At 48.9% G+C, this 14,565-nt stretch overlaps 1 protein-coding gene across 1 annotated transcript in view; it reads right to left on the reverse strand.

The window, feature by feature from the left end:
• DGKI (diacylglycerol kinase, iota) overlaps positions 1-14,565 on the reverse strand; it is a 341,252-nt gene that overhangs the window by 194,882 nt on the left and 131,805 nt on the right. The window contains exons 13-15 of the mRNA XM_006887211.1: positions 7,116-7,229; positions 5,620-5,757; positions 1,022-1,100 (exon numbers count right to left, since the gene is read on the reverse strand). Of these exons, the coding sequence (XP_006887273.1) occupies positions 1,022-1,100; positions 5,620-5,757; positions 7,116-7,229 (331 nt within the window). The remainder of the gene's footprint in view (positions 1-1,021; positions 1,101-5,619; positions 5,758-7,115; positions 7,230-14,565) is intronic.

Consider the following 14,565-nt stretch of genomic DNA (forward strand, 5'->3'; position numbering starts at 1 on the left):
TGTGTGTGTGTGTGTGTGTGATTAACAAAGTTGAAGTTTGAAAGAGAGATGAGACTAGAAGATGATAGGCAGAAAAAATAAATAGGAAGATGATGGATAGGTAGATGCAGGATGGGTAGACAGATATACAGAAAGATCTGGGATACAAAGTGTAAGATGATAAAAATCTCAAAATTTCTCCACTTAGTAAAATACTTTGATTAAATACTAACAGTATGTTATTTTTTAATCTTTTTTTTCTCTTTCAACAATTGCTTGCTTCTCTGACTTTGACTCAACCCTTTCTGGTTCTTGAAATGACCAGTTAAACTGGTCCACACCTCTGCCCACCTGCTGGTTCATACATCCCATCCCTGATCAATCAGCCTGCCCCTCCCGTGATACCCAATAGCTCTCTCTCTCCACACAAGTCACCTGTTACCCCTCTTACCCCCTAATGCTTTTTCTACTGGATGATAATGGCTCTGGTTATACAGTGTTCATTTTTAAAACTGGTCATTTGAGAAGCTGGAAGTATCTTGAAGTGCCTGGTGTACAAATGGTTGCCACGCCTAGATGCTAATCAGAAGATAGAAGTCTGAGCCCACCCAGAGGCCCCCAAAGAGAGGCCTGGGAGTCTACTTCTGAAGAAGAATCTGTTGGGATCCCCGGGGAGCACGTTTCTACTTTGACCACGAGGAGCCTCCATGAGTCAGAATCTGCGCATCAGGGGCTTCATTTCCTGGCAACGGTGGGGTTGTGTATTAGTAGTCTAACCTGTAGGCCACACAGTCTGTAACGTAAAGGAGAAGCGTCCTGAACCCTGCCTGGCACTTACACGTATGATCTTTGAGACTGGAAACAGTGAGGCCCCATTTCTAGGAAGCTTGCCAGCTAACTCCTGGGGTTGTCACGGGGTAAAACAAAATGACACGGAACACACTGTCACCACGCAGGCAAAATGCAAACAAGAGGGAACGTGCAAAACACCTGTGCAAACTCTTCCCCACACACACAGATGGAAATGGGGCGAGGGCCTCACCTCGGGATTCGTGGAACTCCAGGGTGACATGGGCGTCGAACCCGAGGCTGAAGTAGTTATTGAACACGTTGAGCGGGAGCTGCAAAGACAAGCAGAGGGGGGTGAGGCTTGGCCTTTGTCAGCAGGAGGAGAGTGCTAACGCGGGCAGCCAGTTGTGAGCTGGGAGCAATCAGGCCCGGCAGGGGCTCAGGCCCGGCTCCTCAGAAAGGGGGCCTGGACAGAAGGGGATCCTTGAGTGTGGACTCAGGGGAAAGGTCACAGCCACATGCTCACCCAAGACTTTAAAATAACCTAAGAGAACTCACTGCAAACCAGACCCACTGGCGTGGAACAGATTCTGACTCAGCAACCTGGCAGGGCAGAGTGGACAGTCCACAGAGTTTCCCAGGCTGTGATTGTTACAGGGAGCCTGGTGGCTTAGTGGTAAGAAGCTGTGCTGCAAACCCAGAGGCAGGCAGTTCAAATCCACCAGCTGCTCCATGGGAGAAGGACAGGCACTCTCCTCCTGTGTGATTACTGCCTCCAAAAACCCAGTGGAGGGTCAGCCATGGGTCAGTTCTGACTCAATGGTACAACAATAACAACCTTTATAGAAGTAGGCTGCCACAACTCTCTGTATGGAGCGGCTGGTGGGTTCAAACCACTGACCTTTAGGTTAGCAGCTTGTCACTTTAACCTTTGCCACCAGGGCTCAGTAGAGAAGAGAGGGTGGAACACAAATCATCCAACAGAACCACAGCCGTGCAAATTAGAGAATCTGGCTAAGCTGAAGTCACTGCTACAAAGAAGGATTTCCGAAAGAAATTTAGAAAGCAAACCCACCTATAAATATTAAATTTATTCAATGTATTCACTCCACAGAGGCCATTTTTGGAGCATTTAAGCATATTTAACATATAAATATTCATTCTTATGATAAATAACAATCCATGTACTCCCCACCTACTTCCCTAAAAGGAGTCCCTGCATGGTGTTGACAGTGCAACTCAGCTGTGGACCAACAGGCTGAACGTTCAAGTTCACATAGAGGGTTCCGGAGAGAAAGGTGAGCTGTTCTCAGAGTTCAGCCCTAGAAGGCCCTGTGAGCACAGCCAACAGGCCGGAGGTTCAAGTCCACACAGAGGTGTCTGGTGATCCGTTCTCAGAGCTCAGCCTTCGAAGGCCCCGTGAGTGCAGCTCAGCATGGGTACGTGTGAGCCTGCCAGAATCAGCTCAGCACCATGATTTTGGTTGTAGAGTTTCCAATTTGTTTGTTATTAAAAATCATATTGGCAGTTAGGCAGTGGGAGTCCCTCAGTCATTATTGGCTTAGAAAAGCAGCAGAGAGAATGTGTGTGTGTGTGTGGATGTGTATTCTGCATCAGGAAGCTCTTCACTTAGCTTCTCAATCTCCCCATCTTCCTGTCACGGGGAGATGCGGAGGCAGAGACAGCAGAGGCACAGGCTCTCCTCCCAGCATCCTCCGGGGCTCCTGCCCACAGGCTGAGAGAACTGGAGAAGCGCCCCACCCCTCAGCATGTATGTAAAATTTCAAAGGTGATGTGATCTTAAGCTTTGTGCTCAACGTCAGGCTGAGGAAAGCATATGGAAAAAGTTAAAGGAGAAAGGATGTTTCCTTTCCCAATGTTTCTAAACTTTAAAATAAGTGAAATGATGAGCGGTCATTTGATCTCCACTGGGACAGTATCCTCTGTAATCACAGCCCTCACTCCCTGGGGGTCAGCACCACCCTTCCAGCAGGGAAAGTGGTCCACCCTCAAGATTGCAGAAGTAAACACCCTCAGGGGTTCACTGATTAGGGAAACTTTCCGTTGATCCATTAAGAGGAAAAGAAAGCAAGTGAAGAAGGTAGCTCAGAGAGACAGAGCAACAGAGGATGCAGAAAGAAAGAACTGGAAGTGCCAAGGGGTCTAATGACTGCCAGAGGCATCCCCACCAAGGCCCCTGACAGAGGCTGGGAGGGTCATGGCTTGGAAACACTCATGACTGGAGACCAGGGCACAGGGCTGAACACGGAGAACACTCCCAAAGCCACGTTGCATGTCAGGCCCTGCTGGCCGCACATTTGAGATTGTGCAGCCTACACTTGGAGAGCCCAGGCCTGAGCTAGAGCCCTGGGCTGGAGATCTGCCAGAGAGGGGCTGTTCGCTGCCTGAAACTCTGCCCCACGTCTTAGCACCCACCAATAATGACAGAGACATCTGGTCACCAGCCCCGGAATAGTATCCGAACCTAGTCTATAATTAAGTTATTTTTCCAGGAAAAACTGCCCTGATTTCCTGCACATCCCCCCAGAAAACGATGTCCAAAGCCCTTACATTATCTAGATGGTTGACCCCTGGCCTCACCAAGAATTCTTTCCATTTCCCAAGCTGTAGGAATAAGAACTAAACATGGGTTTCTATTGGAAGGCCTTGGGAGGAGAGATGGAGTGCTCCTGAGAGGCGACGGTGCTGAGAGTTCGTCTCCCACACTTTGGACAAGTAATCAGGAGAAGGGAGTCCTTGGAAAAGGACATCCAGCTTGGAGAAGCAGGGGCTCATGGAGAGAAGACATCTGACAAGACAGATGGATACAGTGACAGTGGTCGTGGGAGGCACAGCAGAGGCTGAGGACGGAGCAGGATGGGGCAGCGATTTACACAGGACAGGTGTCCATTGGCATCAACCCAAGGGCAGCCTTCAAGCCCGACCGTTACAGGTGTCATGAGGAAAGACCCTTAATATTCCCACTTGCAACATCTCTTTCTGCTTCAACCATCTGCTTTGTAGCCAGTCTCTCTAAGTCCGATCCATTCAGAGGGGAAGGTCCACCAAAGAAGATCCTTGCCATCTGAACAAGAGCTGAGCCAGTGCGACATCTGTAAGAAACACCAACTTCTCTATGTTGGTTTAGGTGGAGAAAACACGAAGACAAGGAAGGCCACCTACGCTCTAACATCAGACAACGAGGGCTGTGAGCTGGGTCACAGCAGGACAGGACCCCAGCACTGCTGAGCGATTGGGAGATGGTTGGATTTCAGATGACACTGGGTTCAGTCTCTTCTAAGGCTGAACTGTCCCGCGGGGCACAGCATGCTGCTGACTAGGGCAGTTTGGTGGCAGCTTTTTGGACGGTTGCTGCGCTGGGCTCCAAGGATGAGCAAGGCAGAGACCAGCATTCACTACAGGCCGCTCTGGAGAGAAGATGCTCTCAGGAGACAGCAAAGGGCTTCCGGAGAGGTCCCCGAAGGCAGGGCACCATGTGGCTACGTAAGGGCTCAGCACATTCCACTGCCGTGCTTACTCTCACAAGAGTCACGGAAGGTAGAGTAACTGAGAATCACACTGGGGCAAAGCCCAGGCATAAAAAATGAGGAGGCAAAGAGGACTCTAACCTCCAGACGGACAGACTCCTGACCGGCCATGTGTCCGCCTGTGACGCCTTCTCATTGACACGATGGCTGACTCTGCTGGTTAGAGCCCTGTCCCACAGATGGCCCTGCACTGCTGTGGGCCCAATTCTCCTCTGACACAGGTCACACCAGAGGAGACGGAATCATGCCAGGACAGCCTCCACCTCACCAGCAGGCCCTGACAGGACAGGCCAGTGCATGACACCCGCGGGGTGCTGGGCTTGTGCCTGAACCTCCGGCAAGGCCCTGCAAGCACTCTCAGAGTCTCATGTGAGCACGCGCTTGTGAACATGGTCGTAGGAGGAAGGAGACAGAACACAGAGGACGTGACCACTCAGCCCCTACCCTCCTCTCAGAAATGTAAGGTGGACCTTAGAACTCACGGTCAGCGATAGCTCCACATCACGGCAAGGCCTGCCTACATCCCAAGTTCATTTTTGGTTGAAATAAAAGTTCTATCATGAAGGAAAACGGGATCTAAATGTGAACCTTTATTCAGCCTCATCAAGCCCCAAACTGGCCCAGCCAGGAAGACGTGCCCAAGAGCTCGCTGGCATAAACGGGGTTTGATCATCAAGGCTGGAGTCTCAGGAGGGTCTCTTTCTACTGACGGTGACTAATACTTCAGAACATACTCGTATTTCATCTTCTCATGCACATAGGTTTGCCTTTAAACTTGAAACATCAGAAGATGGACATGGGCCCTTCCAGTGCGGGAGCGGAGACAAGGAGGTCACCCCTGAGCTCAGGAGGCTGGGAGGACCATGGCTGTCTTGTGGTCTGTGGGATACATCAATGGGTGGCGCCACTGGTTAACACACTCGGCTGCTGACCAAAAGGTCCATGCTTCAAACCCACCTAGAGACACCATGGGGGGTGGGGGGAAGCCTGGTGATTGACTTCCAAAAATTGAGTCAGTAACAACACTATGGAGCACGTTTCCATGCTGGCATGTATGGAATTGTCATGAGTCAGAACTGACAATAAAGAAACTTGTTAAACCCATGCCTAATGGTCCTCAAATCAACCACAGCCCCACTGTCTCAGAGAAGGGATTGGTTCATGAATCATGTATTATAACCCACACCTGATGGTCCTCAAATCAAACACTGTCCCATTATCTGGGAGAGGGGCCTGGATCACAGAAGCACAGGCCTGAAACCAGTGCCCAGCATCCCTTTCTGCTGAAGGAGGAACGTTCTACCTTACACACGCCATCTTCCAGTTCTTCCGGGGGCAGGTCTGGGTTTCTCTCCACGTGGAGGTTCCAGCGATCAAGCTGCACAATTGTCCCATCTTCCACTTGACACAGGATCTTAGAAACAGGCTCATCCGTGTAGCCCTGTTGGAGCAGAGAGCACAGCCATGAGTGCCCAGAGGAGTGAGCAGCACAGCTCATGCCACCAGAAGCCAGGAGGGCCCTTCAATACAGACCCTGGCTTGTTCTAGAGTTATCAAGGCTGGGCCAGGCAGCCCTATGTTTGCCTTGAGTTCCTGAGAACTTGGGACAAGAGTCACAGGGAACAGGCATGGGGTTGCCAGGTGGCTGGAGAATAATTTTGACTGGCACCGAGAACCAACAGGCACTGGTGGGCACAGGTTGTATGGAAAAGGGGAAGAGGGGCCAAGAATCAATTGATCTGATTGACAGGTCATGTCTGCTAAAGCTCCATCTCACTTCCTCACCCTCACCTGGGACAGGACACCTTCACCTCCACTCCCAGGACAGGCAGGCTGAGGTCCAGCCCCGGGTGGCGTGGCTCCCTCCCTGTGGGCTCACTATTGACAGCATGATCAAAGGCATCCACACTGTGGATGTGGAGATGAGGTGACAGCCATCACAAGTGAGCAGCTTCAAGGCCTGATTCCTGTCCACAAACACACAGCTCACAGGCAGTGAGCATGTAACACGCTGGTGGGCAGAAGTGTGGAATCCTGTGACTTCCTTCTGCTTAAACCCCACCAAGTCCAAGGGAACTGTGCAATAAAGCTGACATGGCACGAAGCAAGCCATGCACTTTTCCCCCCTCCTGGTGCACGTGAGAGTCATGCTGACTCACTCCTACAGGCTCCTAGGTGTGCAAAGTGTAACAACAAAGTTGGAAACTTGACAATGGCCAAAATGTGACGAGATGCGAAGTGAGCATGTGCTCTTAGGAAGATGATACAAATGGGCTTTTTCAGTGTAGGCTTGGCACAAACCCTCAAATTTGCAAAAATCACAGTATCTGCAAAGTACAATAAAATGAGATGTGCCCGTAATTTTGGAAAGTCTGGTAAGTGACAGATGGGTCTTCTTCACACTCCGTTCAGTGGTGGGCAGGGCAGGCTGCTGGCTTGTCTAACAACATCTGTTACAACAACGACCAGAACTTCCCAAGGTGAGGGCTATACATTTGAACCTGAGTGCCTGCCTGACAAGCACTGAGTGTCAGGGCAAAGTCAAGCTGGCCTGATGGTTTTGTTTTATACGAAAACTTAAGACACCATCCCACATGTCTTTATAAACACTTTCAAAAAGCCCAACCTTGCCCACCTACCACCATCATTTTTCCTACTTCATTTCCCTCCCTTGCAGGTGGTTGTACATAAGCTTAAACCACAGGTTCTCCAATGAAGCCTGGGCCAGGGGCTGTGACTTGGTCCCCTTACATTTGCAGAGCTGTGGGTATGGACAGCCTTGGTCAGGAATGTCCTTACCCCACCCCAGTTGAGCGTTCGAGCTAGGTCGTTTCCTGTTCCCAGAGGGAGGACCCCAACAGGGGGTTGGGGCGTCAGCTGCAGCTCATCCAGGATAGACAGGATCCAGCCCACCTACAGACACACAGGGGACCAGATGAGAGAAGAGACGGTCAGCAATAGAGGGCGTGGCTTGGCAGGAGGAGTCCTCTAGAAGCTGAGGAGCATGGCTTATTTTTTCTTCTCAGAACAAGTGCGCTTTAGCTGAGTGGCTTGGACACAGGAAGCCACTGCATCTAAGACAGTGTCAGAATGTCAGCCTTCTGAAAAGGATAGGGGTTGCTTGCACATGCACCTTCATACAACTAAAGCTGGGCCCATTCACTGCTGTGCTGAGTGCCGTCAAGCCAGCTCCAAGTCGCAGCAAACCTACAGGACCTGGAGGAGCTGCCCTGCCTCTCTAGACTGGAATCCTCTCAGAAGCAGGTGGTCAGCCCTTCTCCCACGGAGCCACCACTGGTTTCCAGACACCAAGCAAACAAGAGCCTCCCCATCGTCCCATCAGGACTCCTGATGCTCACCCAGAGATCTTACTAGTTTAAGATTGGGGACAATGTGACAGTGTGTACTGGAAGGAAAAGGAGAATCAGGCTGAATGTTAATTCTGGCTTGCTAAGGCTGTGTAATGATGACATGATTTTATCCCATTTTCCTGATGTGTAGATGAGATAATGATACCTTCCTCACAGGACTGTTTACAGATCAAACTAAACACATCAGGCCCCTCCTAGCATGGCCCTACCTAAGCACCCTTCAATGGTTTCCCTCCAGAGCATGACCTTGGAAGTTACTGTGTTTTCCTGAACATCTCTGTATTCTTCTAAATGAAATGTTAGGAGAACAGATCATGGATGGACCCGGTATTTAGTTTAAGTTCAGCAAGAAAACAGATACTTACATCGTTGTTGTTAGGTGCCATTGAGTATGACTCCTAGAGACCCTATGAACAACAGATCTGAAGCCTGTCCTTTCCTGTGTCACCCTCATCGCCTCTGACACACTTGAACCCATCACTGCAGTCATTGAGGGTCTTTCTCTCACTGACCCACCACCTTCCCAAGCATAATGTCCTTCTCTAAGGAACAGCTTCTCCTAGCAACATGCCCAAAGTCTGTGAGACAAAGCTTTACCATCCTTGCTTCCAAGGAGCACTTCAGCTGCACCTTCTCCGAGACGTACTGGTTTGTTCTTTCAGTAATCCATACATCCTCAGCAGTCTTCTTCAGCACCACAGTTTAAAGGCATCAATTTGTCTTCTGTCATCTTTATTCATTGTCCAGCTCTCAGATGCACAAGTGACTGAAAAGATACGGTCTGAATCTTGAGCACTTCAGTCATCAAACGAATATTGTTGTTTCTCAATAATTTGCAAAGCTCTCTGAATGCAGACTTTCCTGGTGCAATATGTCTTCTTATCTCCTGGCTGCTGGTACCAAGTGTATTGATTGTAGATCCAAGTAAGAAGAAGTTGTTGACAGTTTCAATCTTTTCTCCATCTATCATGATGTTACCTATTAGTCCAGTGGTTACAATTTTTGGTTTTTTGACACTGAGATACAATCCATATTGAAGACTGCAGCCCTTGATCTTCTGCAGCAAGAGCTTCAAGTCCTCCTCATTTTCAGCAAAGGTTGCCATCTGTACACCAAACGTTATTAATGAGTCTTCCTCCAATCCTGATGCCACATACTTCTGCACAGAGTCCAGCTTCTCGAGTAATTTGCTCAGCATATAGACAGAATAGGTTTGGAGACAGGATACTTATGTACTAGAATCATATTCTTGCTTTGTCTTCTTTAAGATAAATGTGTAGACTTTATCTTATCAGGATCATTTAAAAGAATTCCTTCAAACTTGGAAGAAACCTTTGTAGTATGAGGCCTTAAGCTTCTGGCTTCCCAAATTATGAGAAATTAAATTTCTGTTTGCTCAAATCATCCACTTGAGGTGTTCTGTAATAGCAGCACTTGGAAAGGGGCATCATGCTTCGAAAGATGGAGGGTCAGTGAGAGAGAGAGGAAGACCCCCAATGAGACCGACACGGTGAATGCAGCAATGGGCTCAAGTGTGTCAGAGATGATGAGGGTGGCACAGCATAGGACAGCGTTCAGATCTGTGTTCATAGGGTCACTGTGACTCGTACTCAACTTGATGGCACCTAACAACAACAAGAACCGACAGGCAGAAAAACAACAATACATTGCTCTAGACTTGATTGTCACTCATAGCAACGTCTAAAGACACAGAACTGCCCCACAGAGGTGCTTAGGCTGAGCAGCTTTACTGAACCAGAATGCGAGAACGTGAATAATTTCATTGGAAGTACACAGTGACGTCACTCTTCTGTCGAGCTGTTTGTGGGTTCAACAACAGCAGAAATCATCTTAATGAAGCCAGTGAAAGATGCATACACGGAAATCTATATAACATTACTGAAAGAAGCGAAAAGACTAAGCAAACAGGCTCCCAGATCAGGAGAAATTAGAAACAAGCTCATAAATCAGAACGCAACATTTCTTTGACTATATTCACTCCTCTAGCTGTATGACAGATGTGCTTTTACACATTTTTAAAAACAAAACCCTGACACTGTGTTTAGTGAACTACGTGTGACGCACAGGTCTGAGCACCTGAAGGAAGCAGATAAATGAGCTGCCACGTAGCCTGGCCCTTCGCACAGGATTAAAGTAACATGTCAATGTGCCCATGTGCTGGCCCCTGAGCACAGCGCCCGAACAAAGGATCTCATTAAAACTTTAAACATCCCTCCAGGAAGACACAATTTCCACATGGGTTTCATAGAAGAAGAAATTGAGTTCAACGACCCACTACTTACCCAACAGAACTGCATTTGAATAGGGCCCCCCTAACCCCTTACCTTTGATGCTGCAGAGAATCTTCAAACAAAAGGCTGCACTTGCTCTTTTAAATACAACACAATGATCTGGAGATGGGTGTACGCTTTCCCATTGTTAGCAGGGAGCTTCAGTGGCTTAGTGATAAAGAGTTGTGCTGCCAACATAAAGGTACACAGTTCTAATCCAATAACTGCCCCACGGGAGAAAGCAGGGTCAACTCCCGTGCTGATTCCTGTGCTGAAAACCTAGCACACAACAACAACTACAACAGTGCTGGAAAAGCCGTGTTGGAGGCCAGTAGGCTGGCCCAAGTTCTGGCAATCCAGGGAACTGAAGGAGCACTGCCTGGTCCCACACCGTCCCCGAGATGAGGAGAGATCTTTGAAGCTGCTAACATCTGTTAATTAGTAGGTTTATTAAATGAGGTCCAAAGACATTAGATGTCATTTGCTTGAGATTACCTAATTGGTAGAGGCAGGATCAGGTGAAGACCAGGTCTCGTGCCTCCACATCTAATGTCCTTTCCCTCAGCCATGCTTTCTTCACAGCACGTAAAGCTGGCCTTCTGGCCCGGCAGTCTAAATTGGGTTTAGCTCTAGAGAGCACGTCACCGGCCACTGAGCTTGTCCTGCTAAACACCCACAGACTAAATGTAGTTAAAGTCAATGGCCCTGATAGATCACCAGAAAGTGGATTTGAAAGTCATTAAGAAGAACATGGAAATCCAGACAGCCAAACGAGCAGGGGGCACTGATTTCTGACGCAAATGACGCTGAGCTGTCGCAGGCTTTCAGACCCGCAGGGGTGTGAACGGAAATCTAACTGAACATCCCTCACAGAGAGAGGCAAAGATGTCGTTCTCTTTCAAACGCGGAGAAGGCGTTCTGGGAGGCTCGGTCGTTCCACCTCTATTATTACACTCATGAATCACAGGCCATTCTCTGTTGGGTGGATCTAAATGTGAGAGTTCTGCCTTCTGTTGAGTTGAATGATGTCTGTCTTTCCTCGGTAGAGATAACGAGTGCGAGGAGCTCACATTGCCCACACCCCATATCGCCCTAGATTCAGCAGTGAGCATCCTCAAACTTAGAGACACTTCTCCGAAGATCAGCAGAAAGGATACCAAGCTGCGAACAGCTCTAAGCTTTAAAACTTGGCTTGGCTCCTGGTCATGCAACAGGTGGAGCTGCCTGGAAGATGGCTTCTAAGTGTCCCTGCTGGTGGGAGGACACATCTGATAATGGTAAGTGTCCCCTGGTGGTAGGTGGACATATCTGATAATGGTAAGTGTCCCCTGGTGGTAGGTGGACATATCTGATAATGGTAAGTGTCCCCTGGTGGTAGGTGGACATATCTGATAATGGAGGTAAAAGTGTCCCCTAACGATGGAAGGTGGTTGTTGTTGTTGTTGTTATGTGCTTCTGAGTCATCTGTGACTCATGGCGATCCTATGTACAATAGCTCTGAACCCTACCCTGTCCTGAGCCAGTCTCACTAATTCCGACACAGCTACCTCCGTTGCCCCAGCTACTGTATCAAGCCATCTCGTCCAAGGTCTTCCTCTCCTGTACTGTCCCTCCACTCTTCCAGACATGATGTTCTTCTCCAAGGACCAGTCCCCTCCTGGCCACATGTCCAAAGTATGTGAGATAGAGCTGCAAAATCCTAGCCTCCAAAGACAAACTTTATTTCACCCTCTCCAAGACAGATCAATTTGTTTTCTTGATGGGCCATGGTATTCAAAACTCTTCTCCAGCACCACAACTCAAAGACATCAATTCTTTTTCTGTCATCCTCAGTCACTGTCCAGCTCTCTGATCCATAGCAAGAAATTGTGAAGCCCATGGCCTGGATCAGGCGCACCTTAGTCTCCAGATTGATATCATTGCTTCTCTGTAGGCTGGAGAGGTCCCTGACAGCATTTTCCCAGTGTAATTCCTCTTGTGATTTCCTTACTACTGGTGCCTCAGGTGTTAATTGTGCTGCTGAGCAAGCGGTAACTGTTAACCTCAATCTCCTCTCCATCCATCATGGTTCTGCCAGTTGTCCTAGTGGTGAGAATCTTTGACTGCTTGATGTTGAGCTTCAATCCATACTGAAGACTACAGTCTCTAACCCTTTGCAGCAAGTGCGTCAGGTCCTCTTCAGTTTCAGCAAGCAAGGTTGTGTCATCTGCATAACGTAGGTTGTTGATGAGTCTTCCTCCAATCCTGATGCCACATTCTTCCTCATTAAGCCCTGCCTCCTGAATGATCTGTTCTGCATATAGATTAAAAAGGTATGGCGACAGGACACATCCCTGATGTACTCCCTTCCTGCATTTGAACCATGCAGTCTTTCCCTGCTCTGTTCTGAGGACTGCTTCCGGTCTAAGCACAGGTTTTGCATGAGCACAATCAGATGGTCTGGGATTCCCATTCTCCTCAAGGTTAGTTACAAGTTTTTTGTGATCCACACAGTCAAATGCCTTTATATAGTCAATGAAACACAGATAGACATTCCTCTGGTACTCTCTGCTTTCTGCCAAGATTCATCAGACATTGGCAAGAATAACTCTAGTGCCACACCTCTTCTAAACCCAGCCTGTATTCCTGGTAGTTCTCTGTCAGTGTATTTATTCCAGTCATTTCTGATAATAGGAGTACAAGTGTCCATGGTGGTGGGAGGACGTATCTGATAATGGAGGTGGAAGATCCCCCGGTGGAGGGAGGACATACCTCATAATAGGAGTACAAACACTAGTTGCTGGTGGGAGGACATATCAGATAATGAAGGTGCAAGAGGGAGCACATCTCATAATGAAGTTAGACGTGCAAGCAGGTGACACAGGGCCAGAACCAAATGCTGCAGAAAAGCAGAACCAGGTCCCTTCTCTGAGAAAGAGTGTGAGGAACCACAATCTAAGACCCCCTTCGAGTAGACAGGACCCTTTCCCCACAGGAGGCCCAGGGCTCAGGAGCGGTAGCTACCGTGACTTTCACAGCAAAAACTGTTACCATGGTACCAACGTCAGTTTATACTGATCCTGCAGGACAGAGAACTGCCCGAGAGGGTTTGTGGGGCTGTAATCTTTCCATACGCTGATTGACTCATCTCCTTCCCTCCAGTGTCTAGTGGGGGCCAGCCACCAGCCTCTCCTCAGCTGCCAACCTCCAACTACACCATTTGACTAACTGCTGCACAACACCAACCTTCCATCAGAACTCGAGAGCTGCTCTGGGGACACGTTTGTTGTTCCTGTCCACAGAAGCCCTTCCCTTCCATTAGGAAGTGCACACACCAGCTCCTCGCTCGCCCCTTGCCCAGGGCCAGACCACTGCAGCAGCTGGTCAGTGCCGCGTCTGCCTGTCCATTTACGGCTCCAGCTGCCCCCTTATTTACCAAGTGCACTGTGAGCGGCCTGTCCATGCAGCAAAGTGAGCACTTTGGAGGCGGCAGCAGACTGGAAGGGCGGTGAACTGGCATTTCTTTCCCGCTGAGCAGACACGGTCCCCAGCCTTGCATGGCCTGTGGGCAGGAGCGCGGGGCACTCAGACTGAGAACTCAGAGGAAACCAGGACAGAATTTCTGGACTCTGAGGGAAAAGCCAGACAACTGGACAAATGGGCGACCCTTCCTGATACACACGTATGATCCTTCCTCTTGATATGTTTATTCATATTTGCACTTAACAGTTAAAAGCTACTGTGTACGAAAGGTGTTTAAAATGAGCCCTAAACAAGATCAAACTCAAGGCCTGAGCTTTGGTGGCACAGATGTAGGCATGGAATGCTCTCATCCGGGAATCCACAGAATCTGGGAATCCATGCTGGGGCATGACCTTAAACGCTGGACAACCAACCCAGCAATGCACCTACTGTAACCGATGTAGGACACCTCATCAGGGGCATCTGTGAGTTCTGTCAGAGGACAGGAAGCTAAAGTTAGGAGCACAGATAGATGTCTCAGGTAGTTAAGTCTCCAGAATATCAAAGAACTTTAAAGTAATATTCAGCCTTGTGAAAGTTCCGTTCTTTCCAGTAGACTTTAAGAAGAGGTGCGAGAAAAGAATGAGTAACGAAGAAGAGAGAGAAGGAGGTGGTGTGATGTCAAGCATGGTGTCAGAGAACAGTCCTCCGGAGTCTGTAATTGGCCCTGGCTAGGAAGAGTTCACAAGGGGAAATACCACGTCTCCCTTTCTCGCTGTTCTGGGTCCTGTGGCAACCCAGTTACGCTCCTGAAAAGGCGTCCTTAAAAGCCAGCAGTAAGCTCCTCATTTCCAGATCCACAGTAATTCCTCAGTGTCTCCACAGCCAGGAGCGTGAGCTGCTTCTCCGAGCACCCCCGGGCTGCTTGTTCTGACGGCGTGGACTTCTGCTTCTCTCTCTTCTCGCTTTGTCTGGGCCTTTTGGTCTTGCCTCACCCTCCATAATTGCAGGGGTTTCAGGACTGCCTGGATTCGGGCTCTCTTCTTTCTTTATCCTCCTAAGATCCCAAGTCTTCAACTTCTTCTCTAAGAGCAGAGACCGCCTCCTTACCACCTAGCTTAACACAATGCCCCAGATTAATGGTGT

Source organism: Elephantulus edwardii, unplaced genomic scaffold (assembly GCF_000299155.1).
Source record: "Elephantulus edwardii isolate Elephantulus edwardi_28Jun2011 unplaced genomic scaffold, EleEdw1.0 scaffold00055, whole genome shotgun sequence".
Lineage (NCBI taxonomy): Eukaryota > Metazoa > Chordata > Mammalia > Macroscelidea > Macroscelididae > Elephantulus > Elephantulus edwardii.